Source organism: Hirundo rustica, chromosome 4 (genome assembly GCF_015227805.2).
Source record: "Hirundo rustica isolate bHirRus1 chromosome 4, bHirRus1.pri.v3, whole genome shotgun sequence".
NCBI classification, from domain to species: domain Eukaryota; kingdom Metazoa; phylum Chordata; class Aves; order Passeriformes; family Hirundinidae; genus Hirundo; species Hirundo rustica.
The window spans coordinates 964253-990170 of record NC_053453.1 but is presented as its reverse complement, the minus strand read 5'-3'; the positions used below and the strand labels follow the sequence as shown (position 1 = coordinate 990170).

Here is a 25918-nt window from a genome sequence, read left to right as displayed (position 1 = left end):
GTTTTTTTGGGGGGGAAAGTTGGAAGAATTTGGGGCTCCGGAGTGCCCGGGCAGCGATAGGGCGTGGCTCCGTCACGGAGGAGGCGTGGCTCCGTCGTGAAGGAGGCGTGTCCTCGCGCGGTGGCCACGCCCCCTGCGGTGAGGTCGGGGGTGCGGCGCGCGCCGGGCGCAGAGCGCGATGAGCTCGGGCTGAGGGAGGGTCGGGACGGGACGGGGCGGGGTGGGGAGCGGAGCTCCTGCGGCCATGGTGGCTCACGACGAGCTCGGCGGGCTGCTGCCCATCAAAAGGACTATCCGGGTCATCGACGCGCAGAACCAGCACTTCAGGGAGCAGGAGGTGAGCGGAACGGGGGCTGGAGAGGAGGGGAGAAAAAAAAAAAAATGGGATTGATTTGAGGGGAGAGCGGGGACGGGGAGTCCCCTCAGGTTCTCGCTCTCGGCGTCTGAGGGGAGGCGGGGAGCGAGCCGGGCAGAGCGCGGGGCAGGCGGCGATTTAAAAAGCTATATATATATTTAAGTCCATTTCTATGTATACATGTATCTTATGTGCATATATATGTGTGTATATATGTATATATGCAGTATATTTAAGCTCTTAGCCCCCAAGGAGTGGGCACCGGGCAACCAGAACCGATGTCGGTTGCCTGACGCAGCGATTTAAAAAACTATATATGTTTAAGTCCATGTGTATGTATAGATTTTTTTCTATGTGTATATATACGGTTTATATGTATATATAGGGGGGGTGGTGGTGGTTTTTTTTTTAAGCTTGTAGCCCCCAAAGGGAGAGCCAAAACCAATCCCGGTGCCTCACCTTACCCCGCTCCCCTCAGCTGGCTTTTCATGAAAAATTCGCCTGTTTCCATTTAAAAATCTCCTGATTCCATTTAAAAAAAAAAAAAAAACCCCGCTGTGTCCCTCAGCGCTCTTTTCCACTGACAGGATTTTTCCTAATTAGGTGCTTGTTTGCTGCTTAAACCGAGGGAAAAAAACCCCTCGCGGGGGTTTGTCGGGCTTTTGAGGGCCGGGTTGTTGGATCGAAGCGTTGTTGCTTTTTTTTTTTTTTTTTTTTTTTTTTTTTTTTTTTTTTTTTATCGCGTGTTGTTATGCAGATAGCAATAATTGCTCTCTCGGTGGGTGTTCCCGAGTCTCCTGCTGCGACAGGAGCAAAAGTTCAGCAGCCAGGTAGGGCCCGGCTGCCTTGGGCTGGGTTTTATTGCCCGGATTAGTGGCGAGATGAGGTGGAAAAGTTTTTTAAAAAAAAAAAAAGAAAAAAGAAATAAATAAAGGCGTCTCCAGACGCGGCTGGGTTTTGAGGGCTCAGCGCCCAGTCACCGACCTCAGCGAACGCCGGCTTCGCAAGAGCCAAACTTGGGCAATCTCATTGTGCAAAAGGGAAACCAGATGTTGGGGGGAGAGAGGACATAAAGCAGAGCTCTGGCAGGGGACTGGAGCTCTGGCCGGAGCCAGCGCTTCCCTGCCGCCTGGAGTCACCGGCGGGTGTCCCTGGGTCGGGAATGGGATTTGGGGCTGGGTTTGGGAGAGGTCTGACGGTGCTGGAGGCTCAGCGAGCCCCTTGCGTGTCAGTCTTACGTGGGTGCTTGGTGATTCCTGGCAGGAGTTACTCAGGCTGCTGACTGAAAAAAAAAAAAAATCCCTTTTTTTTTTGCTGAATTGGCTCGGCAAGGAGAAGGTTTTGCCGTCGGGTCACGGTGTTGGGTGTAGGAATTGGTGTGTGTGGAATTGCGCTCGAGTAAGGGATCCTTGGAAAAAAACCACTTAATTATTACCCAGCGCTGGGGAAAGGTTGTGGGCGTGCTGCTGGGGAGAAAAAAAAAAAATGACCTTGCTCAAAAGTAAAGCCTGGTTTTCTTCCCAGCAAGGTGCAATCTTTTCGTGAGTTAACCTGCGCTCCGAAGCGCTCGAAGGAATTCCAGGGGTGTGAAAACTCCCCCGGCGCAAAATTAACTTTAGTGGCGGTGCTCGTGATGCCTTAATTCACTTTTAATAACGAAAAAAAACCAATAGCAATTCCTGACGGAACTGTTTGACCCCGCTGGGGTGTTTTAATTATTCCTGAGTGCTGTAACACCCCCGGATTGTGACAGAAACCTCCCAGACTTTGTTGTAATCCGGCTCCTGTGAGGAAGACGGCGTGGAGACAGGAGAGTCATTGTTTGGGAGTACAGAGCTAAAAAAAAAACCCAACAAAAAAAACCCAACCCTGAGCCCAAGTTTATCCGCGGTCTCGGCTTACACCGGGCTGGACGGGGAGTCCGTGACCCCGGGCTGAAACGTGGAGCTGGGCCAAGGGGGAGTTTCCAAAAGCACTGGGGTTTTATTTTCCTCCTCCCTGCTCTGGATCAAACGATCTTCCAGCAGCGGCAGGAGAAGAACCAGATGAGAATTTGGGGGTTTTTTTGGTTTGTTTTTTTTTTTTTTTTGGCAGTCGAGCCGTGGTGTCTGAGGAGCGCTCAGACAGACACAAAGTGGGTTTGGTTTGATTTGATCTTTCTCTTTTAAGAGAGGAAAAATGGCACGCTTTTTTTTTTGCTTTTTTTTTGCTTTTTTTTTTTTTTTTGCCAAGCCGGATTCAGGAATTCCTGCTGCCACGCATGTGTCGCTTCAGCTGGGTGCTGATGTTCTGGGAAGGCATTCCCGCATTCATTCCCGCATTCATTCCCACATTCCCGCATTCATTCCCACATTCCCGCATCCATTCCCGCATCCATTCCCGCATCCATTCCCGCATCCATTCCCGCATCCATTCCCGCATCCATTCCCGCATCCATTCCCGCATCCATTCCCGCATCCATTCCCGCATCCATTCCCGCATTCATTCCCGCATTCATTCCCGCATTCATTCCCACATTCCGGCCCTGTCACCGGATCCCGGCAGAGCCGCACCGCTGACCCTTCACCCTCCGCCCGTGACCTCCGGGAGCCTCCCCGTGGCTCGAGGTTTCTTGCTTTTCGTTTTCGGCCTCTCGCTTTGCCGTTTTTATCAACCCTGGCCTTGCCAGAGCCGTGGGTGGCTTGGTGCCTGCATCTTCCCCGCTTCCTAAAGCTTCTCCTGGCCCATGTCCCTTTATTTATCCTCCAGCGCTGGCAGATGAATTTCTAGAAGTAAACACCTCCCTTTCCTCGCGCTCAGGAACGCCTGCAATAAATCAAACCTTCCTCGTTGTCTTTGAGCCTGGCCTAACTTCTCCAGCCTGACTTGGAGCTCAGTGGAGGAGTTCCTGGTGTCCCGCTTAAACCCAGCTGAGGATCCCGTGCTCCAGGGCTCTTTTACAGCTTTTCCCCTTTTCATGGTGCTCTCCCAACTCCGCCAGTTCCCCGGACACGGTGCCAGCAGCTCTTTCCTCGCCTGCCTGCCTCGTAAATTGTTTCTTTTCACGTTCCCCCCTGCAAGTTTGAAGGCTGAGCTCAGGGTGAGCTCAGGGTGAGCTCACCACCTCCTCCTCCTCCTCCTCCATTGCCCAACACCGCGTGTGGGCAGGGCCCCCGCCGGGCTCCGGTTGCTGAAATCAGATCTTAACACACACACACACACACACACGTAGCTTTTATCCTCCTTCACGCCTGCAATCCAGCTCTGGCTGTTCCTATTCCCCTTTTTTCTTTTCCTTTTTTTTTTTTTTTGTTTGTTTTTTGGTTTTTTTTTTTACTTTTGTTTTCGACGTTTGTCACTCCTGAGCCGTGCTCGCCCTCCTCCGCCTTTGGAAGGAGTTTGGGATTCAGCAATAATTAACCAGTTTTAACTGACAATCAACCCCCAGGCCCAGGCTGCTTCCCTGTCCCCATCTCAGCAGTCCCGTGAGGATGAGTCAGGTCCAAGCCCGTGCCGGATGTTTGGGAGCGCCGGGAAAAATCCCGCCGCCTTTTCCAGGCTTTAATCCCGGGCCCATCTCTTCCCCCTCGCCCGGCCCTCGCCGCACGGTGTTCTCTCGGTGTCAGGCTGCCGACGGGATTCCCAAAACCGAAGCATTTGCGGGAGCTTTCCGGGCGCGTTCGGGTCGGGACAGCCTGGATCTCCCGGCAGGAGAAAAGCAGAAGCTCCAACTTTCGAATCCGAACGACGCCTAAGGAGAATGACAGCGGTTGCAGGGGGTGAGGGAGGAGGAGGAGGAGGAAGCTTTGCAAAGCGAAGGATTTCAGCGCTTTATCCCTGTGCGTTTCCCTCGCGGCAACGTTCAGCTCGTGCTCGTTCAAGGAGCTGCTGAGGCCGTGCCGGGCCCCCGCTGCTGCTCCGCTCTCCGGAATAAAATGGAAAAACGCGTTCTTTCTCCAGAGGAAAAGATGAGAAAACGGAGAAGCAGATCCCAGCTCCGTCTTTAGCCGCCGCAGCGCGTCAGAGAGCGCTTTAATCTATTTCTGTTCAAAGCATAACAGCTCCCTGCTGGAGCCCTGGTTTGAGTCCTCCCTGACGTTCTCTCACCCCTTTTTAACTCTGGGCGCAAAAACCTCGGCAGTTTAATCGCAGCCTTAAAGTTCAGGCAGATATTTATAGCCTTGAAAGACGAGTGGCTGCTCCCAAACGCTCTCCCTCGCCGTGTTTGCCGCTCCTCAAGCGGCTCCGCGCTCTCGGGGAGCCGCCTGAGGAATTTCCGAGGGAGGCACGGCCGGGACAATTTGTTCTCCGCTTCGCTTTGCAGGAGCCGAGCACCAAACGGGTCCGGCCTTTGGCACGAGTCACCTCCCTGGCAAACCTGATCTCTCCGGTCAGGAACGGGGCGGTCCGACGCTTCGGGCAGACGATCCAGGTGAAAACCGCTCGGAGCCGGGGATCCGGGCGCGGCTTTGGGGGTGGAACGGGGATTTTGAGTCATCTCCTGGGGCCCTCTCCACGACCTTCCTCGGGTCTGCGGGGCGAAAAGCGCTGCCTCAGGGTATCGAGGGCTGTCTAAACCCTCAATAAATCCGTAATAAATCCGTAATAAATCCATAAAGCCAACGGCTGCAGATGAGGAGGCGATAAAGCTCCCCCGGGGCTCTGCCCACGTGCGCCGCGGCGTGACGGGAGCGCTCCCCGAAGAGCTCCGCGCTCGCACCAGCGCCGCTGGCTTTTAGGAACCCTGCGAAACGCCGGGGCGAAGGTCCAGTGGCTTCTGATTAACCTCTCCTTGGGAGGAATTATGATCCTCCTTTATTTACTTCCTGGTAGCTCGGGAATAAACCCAGGCTTCGCCTTCCCGGAGGAGAGGGGCTTGGAAAACTTGGCCAAGCTCTGGGCTCTCTCTTTAATCAGCAGCTTGATTAAAGTCTTCCTTCATCTGAGGAAAAGTGTCTGGGTGTGTTTTCCTGCCCTGGACAACCCAGGAGGATGGGTCGTACTCTTAGTATTCCTGAAATGTTGGCTCTCTCTATTTGTTTTTAGTATTTTTTATTATTATAATTTTTTTTTTTTTCCCCAACCCCTGCAGTCGTTCACCCTTCGCAGCGACAGCAAATCGCCCGGCTGCTCCCAGAAGTCGTGCAGCAGATCCGCTGCTCCCACTCCCCCCAAGAGGAGGAACAGCGTCCTCTGGTCGGAAACGTTGGATGTCAACACCAAAGAATCCCTGAGCACCAAAGAAATCAAGCGCCAGGAGGTAACCGCCCGCGGAAAACGGGATTGGGAACGGCAGCCCGAGGCCTTTTGTCCCTTCCCGAGAAATGAGTGACAGCCTTTAGTGGGGAGCTGATCTCCCCGTGCCCCCGAACCTAAAATTCATCTCTGCGTCAGCCGTGGGAAAAGGTGAATTCCGCTCTGGAATTCGTCCCCCCGGTGCGACCCTCGGGAGACGCCAAACCTCTCCCCGCGGCATTCCCGGGATCCCGGCCCCTGTGGCTCGGCTCCGCAGCTGCCCTGGCCTCGGGTTCCTGGCAGAGCCAGCTGTCTTTTTCTCCTAAAGCTCCTGACAATTGGTTGGAAGCCAAGCAGCCGGGCCTTGGCTTGCTTTATTTTTTTTTCCTGGAGTTCTGGGACAAATCTTCTGGAGCCGCCTGGGAGTCGACCTCTGCGGTTTCGGGGTTTTTGTGCGCGTGGCCTTGCCTGGCTGGAAGCAGCGATTTCAAAGGTTCTGATATTTCATTTGGCTCCCCTTTAGGGGCGAGGAAAGCTGATTTACTCAGGTGCCACCGAGCGTTGAGGCGCCCAAAACGCCTGCTCAGGGCAAGGCTGTACATCCTGGGAGCTGTGAAAGGATCTTCCTTAAAAAAAAAAAACAAACAGGATTCAAAATAACTCTGCGTGTTTTCTCTCTCCCTTTCCTGCCAGGCCATCTACGAGATGTCCAGGGGAGAGCAGGACCTGATTGAAGACCTGAAGCTGGCCAGGAAGGTGAGCGGGGTTTTTTCCTGCGGTGGGTGACGGCGCCGCGGGGAATTGCGAGGTTCGTTTGGCGCCGCAGACGCGACGTGGGAGCTTTATCAGCCCCGGAAGCCCCAGGTGGACAGCGCTGGGGTGATTGCACCAAACCCAGCCGTCAAAGGATTGCGCAGAGCTGCAGATCCCCAGAGCCTGGGGATTCCCTCTCCCAGCTGGGAATAGTCCAGACAGGAAAATCCTGTAGAAATTGCTTCCTCCTGCTGCTGCTGAGGACTCCGGGACGGTGTGGATGGATGTAGGCGAGAGATCTCTGAAGTTGGGTTTTAGAAGATGAGGTTTATTGTAAAGGGTGTGAGGCCTTGCTCTGAGCTGCCAGGCTGCAGCTCGTGGCAAGGCCCAGGAAGGTGGGGGAAGGGAGAGGTAGGGAGAGGAAATTCCAAGAGAGGAAAGTCCTCGGGGAAGGGTGCCAGGCAAAGAGGGCAAAGAGCAAAGAGAGCAACCCACCCTCACAGCCCCCTTATCAGGGGTCTCAAGGTGAGCTGGAACAGCACTCGGGCCAATGGGGTCACAGATACCTGACACTTCAGGGGAGGGGTACAGGTGTGGGATGAACATTGGGGGGTGAGACAGAACATTCCATTTGACCTCTGGGTCTGGCTGCAGGTGACCTTCAGCTGCCCACATCGCTGTTTTCCAAGACATCCAGTAGCTAGGACATCTCAAACATCAAAACTTGCTTCCAATTCGATCTCACTTACAGGTTTCTCATTCTCAGAATATAGGCAATCGTATTTATAGGGTTTTTTGGCTTCATCCTCCCCAACAAAATCCTTCTCGTTGGAGTCCTCCGTACTTCACAGAACGAATCTTTTTGGCATCAAATCAGTGTTACTCTGTCTGTGCCTTCTCTCCTTTCACCTGATAAACCCCTCTCGGTTTTTCCCCTGAGATTCAGGTGGTTTTAGGGTCTTTTTGCCTTCTGCAAAGCTCTGAGCCAGACATAACAAAGGGACGGAGTCTTCAGGTTCTGATTTTTCAAGGTTGCGCGCTTTGTTTATTACTTCTTATCTTACGATTTTCTCAGTGCCCAGCTGAGATCTGTGCAGCTGCTCGGGCATCTGACAACTCCTCCTGCACTGGGCTGTCGCTGTCTTTTACACTAATTGTTACATATTCTTTATTTATCATTATTTGCCAATACCTATCACTTACACCAAAAAGGTCATCCCTGCTTTGGCCCAATCTCCTTAAACTGCTTTGTGCCACTGCAGAAAATGGAGTGAGGGAAGAAGAAAGAAGAAGCAGGAGACAACGCCCCAAATCCTCCATCTTGCCCCCATTCACCTCAATGCTAGAAACCTAAATTTACTGTTTTTCACCCTGTGATAAGCTAAACTCCAATCTCTCACACTCTTGTGGCCTGTAATTTCGTTTCTCAGTGCAGGAAGCCTTTCCCATGGACTGGGATCAAAGCCAGTGTCCCTCTGGGCTCTGGGCTGGGGTCCCAGACCCCCCTGTCCAGGTCCCAGACCCCCCTGTCCAGGTCCCAGACCCCCCTGTCCAGGTCCCAGACCCCCCTGTCCAGGTCCCTGACCCTCCAGGGGCAGCCAAAGGAATGCCCTGAACTCCAACAAACCCCCTCAGTTTAAATCATCAGCCTTGAGGCTTGGCGCGTTTAAATGGATTTAAACCTCTTTTATTGGACAGGCCTACCACGATCCCATGCTGAAACTCTCCATCATGTCCGAGGAGGAGCTCACCCACATTTTTGGGGACTTGGATTCCTACATTCCCCTGCACGAAGGTAAGAGCAGCTGGGTGCATTGGGATTGAGCCTCTCCGCGTTCTCCTGTTGCTGGTTGGGGCGTTGCTGCAGTTCCTCTTTCCCTGTTCCCGTCCCAGACTTACTGGCGAGTTTGGGGGAGGCAACGAAACCAGACGGAACGGTGGAGCAGATTGGGCCCATCCTCGTCAAGTGGGTGAGTTCAGACCTTGGCTGAAACCGAGCTTAGGGAAGGTTTAAAGGCAGAAGGTGCAAAGATCTGGGGCTTTTGTGGCCTTCAGGGCGAGATGGGAAGGGAAATCCTGGCAGTGCTGAAAGCAGCGGGATTCTGTTGGCTGGAATGGGCCCTGATTTCACCCCAGAGACTTGGGATGGCTTCCTGATTCAGGGTAGGATGTCTGTGTCTCCTGGACGGTGTCCCAGTGTGATTCCAGGAGTGTTATCCCTGCTAATCCCAAACCCTGGGAGCTTCAAAGGCTCTGTGTGCTCAACTTCCTGACAAAATCCAAACCCTGGCAGCTCCATGAGCTCTGTGTGCTCAAATTCCTCACAGGATCCAAACCTTGGCAGCTCCATGGGCTCTGTGTGCTCAAATTCCTCACAGGATCCAAACCTTGGCAGTTCCATGGGCTCTGTGTGCTCAAATTCCTCACAGGATCCAAACCCTGGCAGCTCCATGGGCTCTGTGCTCATCTTCATCACAAAATCCAAACCCTGGCAGCTCCATGAGCTCTGTGTGCTCAAATTCCTCACAGGATTCAAACATTGGGAGCTCCATGGGCTCTGTGCTCATCTTCATCACAAAATCCAAACCCTGGCAGCTCCATGAGCTCTGTGCTCATCTTCATCACAAAATCCAAACCCTGGCAGCTCCATGGGCTCTGTGCTCATCTTCATCACAAAATCCAAACCCTGGCAGCTCCATGGGCTCTGTGCTCATCTTCCTCACAAAATCCAAACACTGGGAGCTCCACGGGCTCTGTGTGCTCAAATTCCTCACAGGATCCAAACATTGGGAGCTCGATGAGTTCTGTGCTCATCTTCATCACAAAATCCAAACACTGGGAGCTCCATGGGCTCTGTGCTCATCTTCATCACAAAATCCAAACCCTGGCAGCTCCATGGGCTCTGTGCTCATCTTCATCACAAAATCCAAACCCTGGCAGCTCCATGGGCTCTGTGCTCATCTTCATCACAAAATCCAAACCCTGGGAGCTTCAAAGGCTCTGTGTGCTCAAATTCCTGACAAAATCCAAACCCTGGCAGCTCCATGGTCTCCTCCTCCCCCTCACAAGTTCCTCCTTTAGTTGTTTGGTTTTTTTTGGGAACACCATCCCAGCGAGATCTGTACAGCTGCTGAGTTTTCCGCGTTAGTGACGTCTGCTTTTCCCGCCGGGAACCTGACTCCTAAATCTCCCGCGTTCCCTGCAGTTGCCCCAACTCCACGCCTACAAAGGCTACTGCAGCAACCAGCTGGCAGCCAAAGCCCTGCTGGATCAGAAGAAGCAGGACAGGCGCGTGCAGGATTTCCTGCAGCGCTGCCTGGAGTCTCCCTTCAGCCGCAAGCTGGACCTTTGGAGCTTCCTGGACATCCCTCGGAGCCGCCTGGTCAAATACCCGCTGCTCCTCAAGGAGATCCTGAGGCACACTCCCAAAGACCATCCCGACGTCCGCATCCTGGAGGAGGCCGTGAGTAATCCTGGTTGGCTTCTCCCGGCCTGAGGGCGCGATTTGGGGAGCTCCGGGAATGTTCTTGAACCCCTCCGCGGTTCCCGGCGGGGCGCGAAGCGGCGCCAGGGGAGGCGAGGGATCGATCCTTGGGAGGTGCGGAGGGGCACCAGCAGAGGAGGGGAGCAGTTCATCCCTCCTTAATGGTTGGTTTGGGGTTTTTTTTAGATCTCCATAATCCAAGGAGTGCTGTCCGACATCGACCTGAAGAAGGGCGAGTGCGAGTGCCAGTATTACATCGACAAGCTGGAATACCTGGACGAGAAGCAGAGGGATCCGAGGATCGAGGGCAGCAAAGCTTTGCTGTGCCACGGGGAGCTGAAGAATAAAAACGGACACGTAAGGGGTTTTTTTACTGATTAAATTGTCACCGAGACACACAAAGCAATCACACGCAGACAAGAGATTTTCGCAGAGGTTCCTCTGATCCAGCTCCCAGCTGAAAGAGCGGAGAGAAGCGACCCCTTTGTTTATTCTTTTACTTTTATACATTTGTGGGTCTAGCAGAAGATTGGCTTTTTGGGGTTTCCACCCCTCAGCCTCAGTGGCCAGACGAATTGTCAGTTACAATTGTTTTCAGGTTAGAAATATGCAAACAAAGGACAAAGAATGAAAAACAAAGGATTTGTTTATATTACTTCTGTGGGAAAGGTAGAAAAACTGCTCTAATATTCTACAGTAACTAAAAGATCTGACTCCATCTATGAAAATCAAAAGGCTAATGAAGAAACTCAGAAAAACCAGGGTAACAATTAAATCCTCGAACCTTCCCTTGGAGCGGGCCTGGGCACTTCCCATCCTTGGGGATAGCAGAGGAAAATCCCTTTTTGGCAGCCTCATTTTGGGGTGCGAGGGTAAAGTTTCCAGCTGACAGCTCCACAGTCGGCTCGGGGAAGCTGGAAGATGATTAGCACAGAGAGTGCTCTCCATCCAGAGGGATTTCCTGCCACTGTTCACTTCCAGACATTCCCCGTTAGGAGCCCAGGCGATTCCAAACAAAGGGATTCCTGCAAAAGCCTGTTCGGCTCGGGGCTGCAGTTTATCTCCGGGCCTTGCCGCCTTCCGTCCCGAGTTCAGCCTCAAACCCTCCCACCTTCCCCGTCTCGATCAGGTTTTTGGGGTGTGTTCCGTCGTTCGGATGTCTCACTCCCGCGTTCCACGCCCTCGGCGCGGATGTGGCTCCTCATCATCTGGGAATGGCCATCCCCTTTCCTAGAGACACCAGTAAAGCTGCTTTATTTAAAGGCCTCGGCGCCGTCGCAGCAGGCTGGGGGGCGAATGAATAAAAAAGGCGGCCGCGAATCCCACGGGATGCGCGACCTCACGGCGACCCCTTCCGCGTTTTCCCTCGCAGAAGCTCTACGTCTTCCTCTTCCAAGAAATCCTGGTGCTGACGCGGCCGGTGACCCGGAACGAGCGCCAGGCGTTCCAGGTGTACCGCCAGCCCATCCCCGTGCAGGAGCTGCTCCTCGAGGACCTCCAGGACGGGGATGTCAAAATGGGAGGCTCCTTCCGAGGAGCTTTCGGGAATTCCGATAAAGGTACGTGAGTTCGCGGCTGGGTTAGAAACCGCCTTCATCTCCCTGCTGCTGGATTTTGGGATTTTTGAGCGGGGAAATGTCTAAATATCCACTGATCCCGTTTTGGTTTTTTTTTCCCCCTTTTTAATCTCCAGCCAAAAACATTTTCCGAGTCCGTTTCCAAGACCCGAGCCCGGGCCAGTCGCACACGCTGCAGGCCAACGACGTCTTCCACAAGCAGCAGTGGGTGAACTGCATCCGCACGGCCATCGCCCCGTTCCGGAGGAACGTCCCCTCCTCCTGCGAGCTCCAGGAGCTGCCGGAGCTGAGCGAGGAGTCGGAGGAGAACAACCCCTCGGTGCCCAACGTCCCGGCCCAGCAGCGCCAGCCGGGAATATCCCACATGGAGCTGGACGAGAGCGCGGCCGAGCGCGGCTCCGTCCCGGACTCGCGGGAGGAAGCCAAAGGAGCGAAATCCCACAGAACCTCGGCGGGGCGCAGGAAATCCAGGGAGAAGCAGCTCAGCGGGAAGCGGAAAGAAACGTTGGTGTAAGGCAAAAAAGAAAAAAAACACCAAAAAAAAACCACCAAAAATAAGGAGCCCCGGTGCGTATCCTCACCCCCGGAGCCGGGGGGAAAACTGTTAATTTATAAATAATTCCGTGTACATTTTTTGTACCGGGAGCGCCTCGGGAGCCGCTCCGCGGATCTGATCCTGGGTTTATGTTGGAATGGCAGCTACTGGTGTGCGGTCACTGTTGAACTGGGGTCTGGTGGGTTTTTTTTTTTTTAACACTTTGGAATCCGTGTGGGATTTCACAAAAAGCACCCCCCCGGCACAGCAAATTCGGGTTCCCGGAAGTTTTCCCCGCAGCCGTGGTGGAGGGTAGAAATCGAAGTGGAATTTTGGGGAATTTGGGGTTTCGATCAACACTGCAAAAATGCTTTAAGAGGACTCAACACCCAAAGTCACTCCGGTGCGTGGTTGTGGCGATTCCTGCAAATTTTACGTGTTCCAGAAGGAAAAATCCTAAAAAACCAAAAAAAAACCCTACCAGACCCCGAGTTCAACAGGTTCTCAATTCACCTACTGGAATCTTCGATCCCTGCGTGTCCTTTGTACATTCCTCTGTCTCGCTCTCGTATCCTGCCGACTATTTAATTTTTTATTCGTTTTGTTTCCGGTTCGGGAGGGGTTGGGATTTGGGTTTTTCAGGGTTTTTTTTAATTTTGTTTTCTTTGATCGGTTGGGTTTTTTTGTTGTTGTTGTTTATTTTTGTATTTTTGTTGTTGTTGTTGCTCAGACTTGGCATTTCCTTTCCAGTACTTGATCCTTGGCGCTCCGAGGGGGTGACATCCCAATCCCCGGCGCAGTCCAGGGGCTGGGAGGAGACGCTGCTGAAAGAGAACTGCTTTACTCCGGGGTGTAGGAAGGTTGTAGGCACGTTGTAGAAGGGGTTTGGGGAGCAGCGAGTAGAGGGGGGGGTAGCAGAGGGAGAGAGGAGGTAGATTCCGTGTTATTTTTCGTTGCCTTTTGGAAATGAGACGCTTCCCGACGGGAAGCGGGACTTGGGAGGCAACCGAGGGGTTCTTGCACGTGGTAGAAAGGTAGAGAGGAGGAAGCGGTGGAGCTGTGAGGGGAGGGGAAGGAGGAGGTGTAAATACTCGGGGTGGCGGCGCTGCCGTCCTCCAGCGCTCCAGAGATCCAGGGAGAGATCCAGAGAAAGATCCAGGGAAAGATCCGGCTTGGGAATGGCGCTCCAGAGCGTTGTGGGAAGCGGAGTGGTGACAGCTCTGAGCACAGTGGGGCGTCCCTGAAATCCAGGATTGGGGAGCAGGTTCCTGAAATCCAGGATTGGGGAGCAGGTTCCTGAAATCCAGGATTGGGGAGCTGGATCCTGAAATCCAGGATTGGGGAGCCGGATCCTGAAATCCAGGATTGGGGAGCTTGATCCTGAAACCCAGGATTGGGGAGCTTGATCCTGAAACGCAGGATTGGGGAGCAGGATCCTGAAATCCAGGATTGGGGAGCTGGATCCTGAAATCCAGGATTGGGGAGCTTGATCCTGAAACCCAGGATTGGGGAGCTTGATCCTGAAATGCAGGATTGGGGAGCAGGATCCTGAAATCCAGGATTGGGGAGCCAAATCCTGAAATCCAGGATTGGGGAGCTGGATCCTGAAATCCAGGATTGGGGAGCTGGATCCCGAAATCCAGGATTGGGGAGCAGGTTCCTGAAATCCAGGATTGGGGAGCAGGTTCCTGAAATCCAGTACTGGGGAGCTTGATCCTGAAATGCAGGATTGGGGAGCCAGATCCTGAAATGCAGGATTGGGGAGCAGGTTCCTGAAATCCAGGATTGGGGAGCAGGTTCCTGAAATGCAGGACTGGGGAGCCAGATCCCGAAATCCAGGATTGAGGAGTGGAATCCTGCAATCCCTGTCAACTGAAACCTAGGGTTGGGGAGTGGGATCCCAAAATCCAGGACTGGGGAGCCAGATCCTGAAATTCAGGATTGGGGAGCCAGATCCTGCAGTCCCTGTGATCTCAAATCCAGAATTGGGGAGCCAGATCCTGAAATTCAGGACTGAGGATCCAGATCCTGAAATTCAGGATTGGGAAGCCATATCCTGGGATCCCTGCGATCTGAAATCCAGGTTTGGGGAGCCGGATCCTGAAATCCAGGATTGAGAAGCCAGATCCTGAAATTCAGGACCTGTGGTGCCAGATCCTGCAGTCCCTGTGATCTAAAATCCAGAAGTGGGGAGCCAGATCCTGAAATCCAGAATTGGGAAGCCAGATCCTGAAATTCAGGACTGAAGAGCCAGATCCTGAAATCCAGGTTTGGGGAGCCAGACCTCGCAGTCCCTGCGATCTGAAATCCAGGATCGGGGCAGCCATATCCCGGAATCCGGGCTCGGGGAGCGCCGACTCCGCGTCCGGGGACCGTCGCCGCCCGCGTCGCGCGCGCGGCCGGGATCTTTGGGAGCGGGCCGTGGTTCTCTGTGGATGTTGTACAGTTTCCAGTGCCAAGTTCCATTAAATTCCTGATGGCCTCTCCTGCCTCATCCGAGTCCTGCCTGGGAGAGAGGGATGGAGGGATGCGTCTGTGCCCGGGAGTTGCGTCGGGATAAAGATGGATCTCTCCAAGCTGAGGCTCCCTGTCCTCCTGCCGTGATTTTTTCCGTGTCCAGGCCGGACACGAGCACAGCCGCTGAGTTTCATGGATTCTCCTCAGTTTCCCAGGGAAAAGGGAGCGCTGGGATTCTCCTCGCCCACCCCCGTCAGCAGGAGCGGGTCCTCATTTAGGAAATGTGAAATCCTTGGGGAGGGGGATCCTGCTGGGCTGGTCCCGAGGAAATTTCCAGGATTAACCCATCCAATCTTCGCGGTTTTCCCAAAAACCTCCAGCCTGACCTCCTGAGGGGTGTCCGGGCACGGCAGCAGCTCCAGGCTTTCCGGAGGGAAGGAGCAGCTCCGTTTTTAGGGATGGGATTTACGGCTGAGCTCTGACCTCGGGAGCTGATTAGTTCCAGAGGGAATTCAGCCCTTCCCGAGCCAGGGAGAAGCTGGAAAAGAACGGCTCCTCCTGCAAAAAAGCGTCTGCTGAGCTGCTGGAGCGCAGGGAGAGGAAATCCCATGGATTGTCTGCTCGGGACTTTGGGCTCCTCATCCTGCAGCCGACAGCGAATCAGCCAAAAAATCCTGAATTCCCTCTGAAACGATTCCCGCGGCTGCTGCCGGTTCCTGCAGGAATGTGCAGCCGTCTCTGCCCTCCCTTCTGCAGACTAAACACGGAATTCCTCCCGTGGAATTCCATGGGATCCCAGCCCTGCCTCTGCCCAGCCGTGAATCCCCATCCCGCGGGTGCGGAACCCCGGGATGGAGCGGGATGAAATCCCCGAGGGCGGAGGGGGAAGCTCTGGTGATGTCCCTGTGCCGGGCCCGTGTCCGTTCCCGTGGATGTGGCACCTCGGCCCTGGGTAAGCAAATCCCCGGATCCGTGTTTGCCTTGGCGATCCAGCCGGAGCCGACGCCTCCGGCGCTTCCAGCTGGGACCTTCCCGGAGCCGGGATCACCGCGGGGCAGAGACTTCTCCAAGAGTTCCCATTCCAGCCTCTTCTCCATGGGGACATCAGCGTCCCTTTGCTCCGGCTTTAGGAGCCGCCCCTGGAATTGGGAATCTCCACGGAAGCGAAGCCCCAAATCCCAAATTTCTCTCCACCACCCCCCTCTCGCAGCCATTCTGGGCTCAATCCCGAGCCCAGCCTCTCCAAAATCCCGAACCTCGGCGGCGGTCTTCGCCGGGATTTCTGGAGTTCCCTCCCCCGTCCCCGCAGCCGCTCCCGGGATCCGTCTGGGCTCGTGCGGGGGCCCCACGGAGCTTTTCCCTGTCGGAGCCGTTTCCCAACTTTCTCTTTTTCCATGAATTCATCCCCCTCCACCCCTCCCCTGCCCCGTCTGCAGCTGCAAACCCAGACACATCTGTGCACAGCTGGGCAGCCCGGCCGCCTCCGGAGGATCCAGCTGGAAGCCTTTTTTTTTCACCCTCTCCGGATGGGTTGGAATTTTTCCCCTCGTTCCCCCGGATTAGGCCCCTCAAAGCCAGACGCCGGCGCCTGGAAAAACTCGGCGTGAGGTTTTTTTCGCGGGGCCCTCCCGCCTCAAAGCGCCGGCTTTTCCAGCTCCAGGTGGAGACATGCCGGGAAGAGGCAGCTCCCGATGCCGCCGCGGTGGTCTCCCCTTCCCCGTCCTCCCCACGGCCCACCCCGGCTGCCGTGAATAGGGTCAGGCCGTAAATCCTGGGATTTTATGGGGCCAGCAGGAGGTTTTATTGGGATAATTATCCTGATGAACGAGGCGCGGTGAAGCACGGACGGAATGAAGGGCTGGATTTGACCTTATGCTGAAAATCGATGAGGGGTTGGGATCTGTGGGGTGGGGATGGGATCTATGGGGTGGGACCCATGGGATGGGGTTGGGATGGGATCCATGGGATGGGGATGGGATGGGATCCATGGGATGGGGATGGTATGAGAAGTGATGGGAGCTGGTCATGGGAATGCGATGGGATGGGAGCTCGTCATGGGAATGGAATGGGATGGAATGGGATGAGAGGTGATGGGAGCTGGTCATGGGAATGGGATGGGATGGAGCTGGTCATGGGAGTGGGGTGGAATGAGATGGGAGTTGGTCATGGGAATGGAATGGGATGGAATGAGATGGGTGTTGGTCATGGGAATGGAATGGGATGGAATGAGATGGGAGTTGGTCATGGGAATGGAATGGGATGGAATGAGATGGGTGTTGGTCATGGGAATGGAATGGGATGGAATGAGATGGGAGTTGGTCATGGGAATGGAATGGGATGGAATGAGATGGGATCTCGTCATGGGAATGGAATGGGATGGAATGGGATGAGAGGTGATGGGTGCTGGTCATGGAGAAGTCATGGGGAGATGATGGGTGCTGGTCACTGGGATGGGATCCATGGGGTAGAAGATGGCGGATGCTGGCAGTGGGTGCTGATCACTGGGATGGGATCCGTGGGATCCATGGGGTAGAAGATGACGGATGCTGGCGGTGGGTGCTGATCACTGGGGTGGGATCCGTGGGATCCATGGGGTAGAAGATGGCGGATGCTGGCGGTGGGTGCTGATCACTGAGATGGGATCCGTGGGATCCATGGGGTCCATGGGGTAGAAGATGACGGATGCTGGCGGTGGGTGCTGGTCACTGGGATGGGATCCGTGGGATCCGTGGGATCCATGGGGTAGAAGATGACAGATGCTGGCGGTGGGTGCTGATCACTGGGATGGGATCCATGGGATCCGTGGGGTAGAAGATGACGGATGCTGGCGGTGGGTGCTGGTCACTGGGGTGGGATCCGTGGGATGGAACGGATGCCAGCAGTGGGATTCCAGTCACGGGGATTTCATGGGAAGGAAGCAGCAGTTTCCAGCTTTGATCCACACCCTCAGCCAGGTGCCGCAGGGTCCCCGAATCCCCCCGATTTGAGCTCCAACCCCTGACCCCTCCCAGGCCTCCAAACCCCCGGGATTCACTTCTCCCGGGTGGATCCGAGCCGGCTCCGCCTCCCCTTGGCTCTTCCCCAGCAGTTTGGATCGGATCCAATTAAACCCGGAGCAATCCGACGGGTAATTAGGGTGCTGCCGGGGCCTCCCCTCCCCGAAACCTCTCCCCAGACAGGTTCCCGGTGCGGCTCCCGCCATTCCTCCCGGGAATCGCGGCGTTCCACGCGCCCGGAGCCTTTCCCGCGGGGGGTTTTCCCCAGGAGGGCGATCCTCTCCCGGATTTATCCCGCGGGCTGGGGGTTGGCGCGTGCCCTTCCCTCCAGACCCTGCAGCTCCGGCTCCTCGCTGGGTTAAACTGGGAGCGGCTGGGTGGGATCGTCTCCTGCTGTGGAAAGTCCTGGTCCAGCGGCTCCGTCACCCGGCTGGGAAGAGTCACCGGAGTGCTGCGGGAGCAGAGGAAAGAGGGATGGAGGATGGATGGATGGATGGATGGATACTTGGATGGAAACGGTGGATGGATGGATGGATGGATGGGATCTATGGATGGATGGCTGGATGGGACCCATGGATGGATAGATGGAACCCAGAGATGGATGGGATCCATGGTGGGATAGATGGGATCCATGGATGGATGGGATCGATGGGATCTGTGGATGGATGGATGGATGGATGGATAGGATCCATGGATGGATGGTGGGATGGGATCCATGGATGGATGGATGGAATTCATGGATGGATGGGATCCATGGATGGATGGATGGATGGATGAATGGGGTCCATGGATGGATGGATGGATGGATAAATGGTGGGATGGATGGATGGGATCCATGGATGGATGGATGGATGGATGGATGAATGGGGTCCATGGATGGATGGATGGATGGATAAATGGTGGGATGGATGGATGGGATCCATGGATGGATGGATGGTGGGATGGATGGGATCCATGGATGGATGGGATCCACAGATGGATGGGACCCATGGATGAATGGTTGGATGGGATCCATGGATGGGACCCATGGATGGATAGATGGAACCCAGGGATGGATGGGATCCATGGATGGGACCCATGGATGGATAGATGGGACCCATGGATGGATAGATGGGACCCAGAGATGGATGGGATCCATGGATGGATAGATGGGATCCTTGGATGGATAGATGGATGGGATCCGTGAATGGATGGATGGGATCCAAGGATGGATGGGTGGGCTCTGTAACTGGATAGATGGAATCCATGGATGAATAGATGGAACCCAGGGATGGATGGTGGGATGGATGGGATCCTCAGATGGATGAATGGGACCCACGGATGGATGGATGAATGGCTGAATGGGATCCACAGATGGATGGATGGATGGTGGGATGGATGGGATCCGGGGATGGATGGGACCCACGGACGGATGGATGCGATCCACGGATGGATGGATGGATGGATGGATGGATGGATGGATGGATGGAGTCCATGGATGGATGGGACCCATGGATGGCTGGAGAACCGAACACCCCCTCATTTGTCACTGTCCCCTCCTTTACTCCCTGAGGGAGAGAAGATCAAACCCAACCTCACCATGGGGAGAACCCTGCACTCACCCCTGGGACCAGGGCTGCCCCACATCCACATCCTGGATCCAGCCCCACATCCTGATCCAGCGCCACATCCCCACCCTGATCCAGCCCCACATCCTGGATCCAGCCCCACATCCTGATCCAGCCCCACATCCTGATCCAGCCCCACATCCACATCCTGATCCAGCCCCACATCCACATCCTGATCCAGCCCCACATCCACACCCTGTATTCAGCCCCACATCCCCACCCTGGATCCAGCCCCACATCCCCACCCTGGATCCAGCCCCACCGGACGCCCCGGAGGTGACTCAGTGTCCCGGCGGCTCCAGGGGGCAGGGATTCGCCGGGATCTGCCGGGACCCGCACCGGGCGATCCTCCCTCGGCGCCTTTGGAGCGCCGCCAGCGCCTCCTGGGCTCCTCCGCCCCCTCTGTGCGGCTCCAAACCTCTCCAAACCATCCCGAAAACCGGGAGAACCGCCCGCGTCCCCCCCCCCCGAAACCGCGGAGCCGCCGCCCAAACCCCGTAATCAGCGCTCGGCCGGGATGCGGCTGCACGGAACGCCACCGCGGGAACCAGCCTGGCCCAGAGGGGTTGGGTCACTCTTCTTCCCCAGCTCCCAAAACTTCCGGATCCATCCCCACTCCTGCCTCCTCCTCCTGACCCAGGGCTCCGTCTCCCTCCCCTCCTCCCGCGTGCCGGGGCAGAGCCGCGTGCCGGCGGGAAGCGCCATGGCGGAGCGGCTGTCGGAGGAGAAGATCGCCGAGTTCAAGGAAGCCTTCTCCCTCTTCGACCGCGACGGCGACGGCCGCATCAGCGCCGAGGAGCTGGGCACCGTCATGCGCTCGCTGGGCCAGAACCCCACCCAGGCCGAGCTGCGGGCCGTGGCGGGCGAGCTGGAGGCCGACGGCGGCGGCGTCGACTTCGCCGAGTTCCTGTCGCTGATGGCCAGGAGGACGAGGGAGGCGGACGGCGAGGAGGAGATCCGCGAGGCTTTCCGCGTCTTCGACAAGGACGGCAACGGCTACATCAGCGCGGCGGAGCTGCGGCACGTGATGACCAACCTGGGCGAGAAGCTGACGGACGAGGAGGTGGACGAGATGATCAAGGAGGCCGACCGCAACGACGACGGCCAGGTCAACTACGAGGAGTTCGTGAGGATGATGACGGAGAAGTGACGGCCCCGTTCCGCAGGTAACTCCTCCGGGATGAGGGGGGGAAAAAGAAAAAAAGTCCCCCAAATCTTGGCTCTGCTCCGTCCCGGCCTCCTCGCGTCGGCGGTTGGGAAAAAAATCCGTGGTTTCGGTGCTGGGGGGGGTTTTTTTTGGTGGATTTTTTCCTTCGTTTGTTGCGTTTTGTTTTCCATAGGTTGCGGTGGTTCTTCCCCTCCCCAGCCCCTCCGTCCCCTCCCACCTTTCTCCGGGCTGGAGAAAAAAAAAAAAAAAGAAAAATTCCTCTTTTATCCCAGTTGGAGCGTCACCGACCGGCGTCCGCCCGGGACGTGGGGCGCGGATGGATTCGGGGTTCCCGTGGGATGTCTCCCGTCTGTTCCAGCGGCCGTTGAACATTCCCTGACATCCCCGAGTCCAATAAAAAACCTTCCCCCCCACCCCACATCCTGGTGGCTGCTTCCTTCGGCTTCTCCTTGGGATCGCCGCTAAAAAATATTCCCTCCAATCGTCCCGGGCTCTCCAACCCCGCCCTCGGCTCCGTCCCCTTCCCCGACGAGCCGGGAGGATGCTGGAGGCCGGGATGTGGCCGTCCCCATCCCGGAGCTCAGCACTTTTTTTGGGATCTGTCTCCACCCCCTGGGATCTCCTTTTCCCTTTTCCAAGCGAAGAAAAGCTGGATTTATCCCCAATCCCCAGCTGAGCACGGCTGGATTCGCCGTTCCCGAACTCGCCGTGACTCGGTTTCCCCACAGCGAAAGGGAATCCTGGGATGGGATTGGGATCGTTCCCTCCGCAGAGGAGCTGGAAGGAAAACCGGTTTTAATGGATCTAATTAACGCTCGGCGGCTAACGAGCGAAGGGGGCCCAGCTGCTCCGTGGATCCGCCACGACTTCAGCCCCACTTCCAGCCCCTCCCCGGGGCCGGGAACTTTGGCAATCCTGGTTGTTTTCCCGGGAAAACCGGGCGGGTCCCGGCAGAGCCGAGCGCGCCCACGCTGGCTCCCGGCACCTTCTCCCTCCCAGGGTGAGAGCGGGGCAAAGCCCAACCCCAAAACCCCCAAATCCAGCCAGGAAAAAAAAAAAAAACCCGGAACGCCGAGGTCACGCCGGGCCACGGTGACGGGATGGCTAAATTTAGCCCTTCCCAAAAAAAAAACCTGGATTATTTATTTCATGCCAGGGTCCAACTCCAAACCCATCCCGATATTTTTAGACCTTTTTTTTTTTTTTTCTCTTTCTCTCCTTCTATTTCGGGGTTGTTTAATTTCCGGAGCGTTCTTTCCGCTCCGTTTATCCCGGGATGGTTTTTTTTCCTAACGACGATCCCGAGCTGGAGGCGGCGACGGAGGAAGTTTATCCCGCATTTTTCCCATTTTTTCCCCAAAAATTCCTGCCAGCAATCCCTCGGGGATGGACACGTGGATGGGCAGGATGGTCCCGGGGTTTTTTTCAGCGCTGGAGAAGGAAGGGATTTTGCTTCCCAAATCCAGGTTTTTCGTCCCCAAATTGTCCCCCCTGGAGGAGAAGGAGCCGATGGCAGATCCGTGACCGATGGAATTCCATCCGGTGTTGGTCAATAATGGCCTTCATCGAGGTCCAGGGGGATGAACCTGGAGCCTGGGAAGTTCGGAGGATCCCTGCTCCCTCCTCGTCCCGATTTGCCACCCTAAAACTTGGGCAGGATGTTCCCTGCCCCTGGGGATGGAATGATGGGATGATGGGATGTGGAACGGGGATCACCTGGGATGGGAACTGGGAATCACCTGGGATTGGACCTGGGAGATCTTCGACTGTGGGATTTAGGACATGGATCACCTGGGATGGGTCCTGGGGGGTTCATCCAGTGTGGGACTGGGGACAGGGATCACCTGGGAGAGATCCTGGGAGATCATCGACTGTGGGATTTAGGACAGGAATCACCTGGGATGGGTCCTGGAAGATCATCAACTGTGGGATCTGGGACATGGATCACCTGGGATGGGTCCTGGGAGATCATCGACTGTGGGATTTGGGGCAGGAATCACCTGGGATTGGACCTGGGGGGTTCATCCAGTGTGGGACCGGGGACAGGGATCACCTGGGACGGGTCCTGGGAGATCATCAGCTGTGGGATCTGGGACAGGGAACACCTGGGATGGGTCCTGGGAGATCATCGACTGTGGGATTTGGGGCAGGAATCACCTGGGATTGGACCTGGGGGATCTGGGACAGGGAACACCTGGGAGAGATCCTGGGAGATCTTCGACTGTGGGATTTGGGACAGGGATCACCTGGAACAGATCCTGAAGATCATCGACTGTGGGATCTGGGACAGGGAACACCTGGAACAGATCCTGGGAGATCATCTACTGTGGGATTTGGGATGGGGAATCACATGGGATGGGTCCTGTGGGATTTGGGGCAGGGATCACCTGGAACAGATCCTGGGAGATCATCGACTGTGGGATTTGGGATGGGGAATCACATGGGATGGGAACTGGGAATCACCTGGGACAGGAATCACCTGGGATTGGACCTGGGGGGTTCATCCAGTGTGGGATCTGGGACATGGATCACCTGGAATGGGTCCTGTGGGATCACCCAGTGTGGGATTTGGGACGGGGATCACCTGGAACAGATCCTGGGAGATCATCGACTGTGGGATTTGGGACGGGGATCACCTGGGATTGGACCTGGGGGGTTCATCCAGTGTGGGACTGGGGACAGGGATCACCTGGGATGGGTCCTGTGGGATCACCCAGTGTGGGATTTGGGGCAGGAATCACCTGGGATTGGACCTGGGGGGTTCATCCAGTGTGGGACTGGGGACAGGGATCACCTGGGATGGGTCCTGTGGGATCTGGGGCAGGGATCACCTGGGAGAGATCCTGGGAGATCATCGACTGTGGGATTTGGGATGGGGAATCACCTGGGATGGGTCCTGTGGGATCTGGGACAGGGAATCACCTGGGAGAGATCCTGGGAGATCATTTGGTGTGGGATTTGGGACATGGATCACCTGGGAGAGATCCTGGGAGATCATCAACTGTGGGATTTAGGATGGGGAATCACCTGGGATGGGAACTGGGAATCACCTGGGACAGGAATCACCTGGGATTGGACCTGGGGGTTGATCCAGTGTGGGACTGGGGACAGGGATCACATGGGATGGGTCCTATGGGATCTGGGTCAGGGATCACCTGGGAGAGATCCTGGGAGATCATTTGGTGTGGGATTTGGGACAGGGATCACCTGGGAGAGATCCTGGGAGATCATCGACTGTGGGATTTGGGGCAGGAATCACCTGGGAGAGATCCTGGGAGATCTTCGACTGTGGGATTTGGGATGGGGAATCACCTGGGATTGGACCTGGGGGGTTCATCCAGTGTGGGACCGGGGACAGGGATCACCTGGGATGGGTCCTGTGGGATCTGGGTCAGGAAATCACCTGGGAGAGATCCTGGGAGATCATTTAGTGTGGGATTTGGGACAGGAATCACCTGGAACAGATCCTGAAGATCATCAACTGTGGGATTTGGGATGGGGAATCACCTGGGATGGGTCCTGTGGGACCAGGGACAGGGATCACCTGGGAGAGATCCTGGGAGATCATCAACTGAGGGATTTGGGATGGGGAATCACCTGGGAGAGATCCTGGGAGATCATCGACTGTGGGATTTGGGACAGGGATCACCTGGGATTGGACCTGGGGGGTTCATCCAGTGTGGGACCGGGGACAGGGATCACCTGGGATGGGTCCTGTGGGATCTGGGGCAGGGATCACCTGGGAGAGATCCTGGGAGATCATCGACTGTGGGATTTGGGACGGGGAATCACCTGGGATGGGTCCTGTGGGATCTGGGACAGGGAATCACCTGGGAGAGATCCTGGGAGATCATTTGGTGTGGGATTTGGGATGGGGAATCACCTGGAACAGATCCTGGGAGATCTTCGACTGTGGGATTTGGGACAGGAATCACCTGGGATGGGTCCTGTGGGATCTGGGACAGGGAATCACCTGGGAGAGATCCTGGGAGATCATCGACTGTGGGATTTGGGACAGGGATCACCTGGGATGGGTCCTGTGGGACCGGGGACAGGGATCACCTGGAAGAGATCCTGAAGATCATCTACTGTGGGATCTGGGACATGGATCACCTGGGATGGGTCCTGAGAGATCATCTAAGCCAGGACCTGGAATGGATTCCGAGGCATCATCTGCTCTGGGATTTGGGATAGGAACCATCTGGGATGGGACCTTGGAATCATCTGATACGGGAACTGGGATAGGGAACACCTGGAACGGATCCTGTGGGATCATCCCATGGGGGCTTTGGGATCACCCAGTGTGGGATTCAGGATAGGGATCACATGGGATGGATCCTGTGGGATCACCCAGTGTGAGATTTGGGATAGGGATCACCTGGGATGGGTCCTGTGGGATCACCCAGTGTGGGATTTGGGACAGGGATCACCTGGAACAGATCCTGGGAGATAATTTAGTGTGGGATTTGGGATGAGGAATCACCTGGGTTGGGTCCTGTGGGATCATCGACTGTGGGATTTGGCATCACCCAGTGTGGGATTCGGGACAGGGATCACCTGGGATGGGCTCTGAAGGATCATCCAGTGTGGAATGGATCCTGGAGGATCATCCAGTGTGGGATTTGGGATAGGGATCATCCAGGATGGGTCCTGTGGGATCATCCAGTGAGGGATTTGGGACCATCCAGTGTGGGATTTGGGATAGGGATCACCTGGGATCACATGAGATCACCCAGTGTGGGTTTTGGGATGGGAATCATCCAGGATGGGTCCTGTGGGATCATCCAGTGTGGGCTTTGGGATCATCCAGTGTGGGATTCAGGATAGGGATCACCTGGGATCACCCAGTGTGGGCTTTGGGATCATCCAGTGTGAGATTTGGGATAGGGATCACCTGGGATCACCCAGTGTGGGCTTTGGGATCATCCAGTGTGGATTTGGGATAGGGATCACCTGGGATCACATGGGATCACCCAGCGGGGGCTTTGGGATCATCCAGTGTGGGATGCAGGAGTGTGGGAGCAGGGATCACCTGGGGTGGGATCTGGGGTGGGATCTGGGGTGGGATCCAGACGAGGGATCCCTGGAACGCACCCTGAGGAACCCCAGGGCTGGAGCGGGACGCGACCCGCGGGACCCTCGGGCTCTGACCGGACGAGGAATCTCCCGGATCCCGCCTCCACCACGGACGACCTCCCGCCGCTTTTCCACGTAACTCCCAACCAAAAACCCCCCAAATCCACCGAGGGCTCCAGAGCTCCACCCCAAACCGGGGATCCAACTCAACTCCCCTTCCCCTAAACCGGAATTTTTAAGGAAAAGAAAGCGGTTCGGGAGCCGCCCGCTCCAATCCCGTGGAATCGATCCCAAATTCTCCTGGTTCCCGTTCGTTTGAGCCAACGCGAGACATTTCCATCCCGACCCAACGGCGCCGCCCGGAAAAAGGCGTTCGTCACGCTCGGGAGCGCGACGCCGACACCTCCCGAGCTCCTCCCGAAGGAAAAACGGGAATTTTTAAATTTTTTTTCTTTTTTTTCCCAGGTTTTCCTCATTTTTTTTCCCCCACTCTTTTCTCAAACTCGCTGGATTTTTGGCTTCCTGCCCCCCCCTGCCCTTTTTTTCCCGGTGATAATTCTGCCCTCGAGAGAATTCCTGGGAAGGGGAAGGGGAGGAGACGCCGGGAAAAGGTCTGGGAAAATCGGCTCTGGAATGGATGGGGAAAAATGGGGGGGAAAAAAAGGAATGGATGGAAAAATAATGGGGAAAATGGGA

The 25918-nt window shown here is 55.8% G+C and overlaps 3 protein-coding genes across 3 annotated transcripts in view; all 3 read left to right on the top strand.

Annotated features, from left to right (window-relative positions):
• Window positions 1-213: 213 nt before the first annotated feature.
• On the top strand, window positions 214-14400 carry NET1 (neuroepithelial cell transforming 1). The gene is made up of 10 exons (XM_040062490.2): window positions 214-337; window positions 4659-4766; window positions 5427-5594; window positions 6263-6325; window positions 8021-8117; window positions 8216-8292; window positions 9528-9785; window positions 9993-10163; window positions 11179-11365; window positions 11500-14400. The coding sequence occupies exons 1-10, from the start codon at window positions 245-247 to the stop codon at window positions 11895-11897; spliced, it is 1620 nt and encodes a 539-aa protein (XP_039918424.1). The 5' UTR covers window positions 214-244; the 3' UTR covers window positions 11898-14400.
• A 5281-nt stretch (window positions 14401-19681) lies between these two features.
• On the top strand, window positions 19682-20158 carry LOC120752036 (calmodulin, striated muscle-like). Its single transcript, XM_040062662.1, has one exon. It carries the CDS (start codon window positions 19682-19684, stop codon window positions 20126-20128), a length of 447 nt encoding a protein of 148 aa, XP_039918596.1. The 3' UTR covers window positions 20129-20158.
• Window positions 20159-24911: 4753 nt separating this feature from the next.
• The window catches only part of FBH1 (F-box DNA helicase 1), a 40451-nt gene continuing 39444 nt past the window's right edge, over window positions 24912-25918 (top strand). Inside the window, exon 1 of the mRNA XM_040061431.2 lies at window positions 24912-25017. Within this exon, the coding sequence (XP_039917365.1) occupies window positions 24912-25017 (106 nt within the window). The remainder of the gene's footprint in view (window positions 25018-25918) is intronic.

What these genes read in the sequence shown, in the direction of transcription:
- NET1 (XM_040062490.2), top strand. Translation starts at nt 245, where the DNA reads ATGGTGGCTCACGACGAGCTCGGCGGGCTGCTGCCCATCAAAAGGACT. An exon ending in AGCACTTCAGGGAGCAGGAG is followed by an intron (nt 338 to 4,658) that starts GTGAGCGGAACG and finishes TTCGCTTTGCAG; the next exon opens with GAGCCGAGCACCAAACGGGT. An exon ending in TCCGCATCCTGGAGGAGGCC is followed by an intron (nt 9,786 to 9,992) that starts GTGAGTAATCCT and finishes GGTTTTTTTTAG; the next exon opens with ATCTCCATAATCCAAGGAGT.
- LOC120752036 (XM_040062662.1), top strand. Translation starts at nt 19,682, where the DNA reads ATGGCGGAGCGGCTGTCGGAGGAGAAGATCGCCGAGTTCAAGGAAGCC.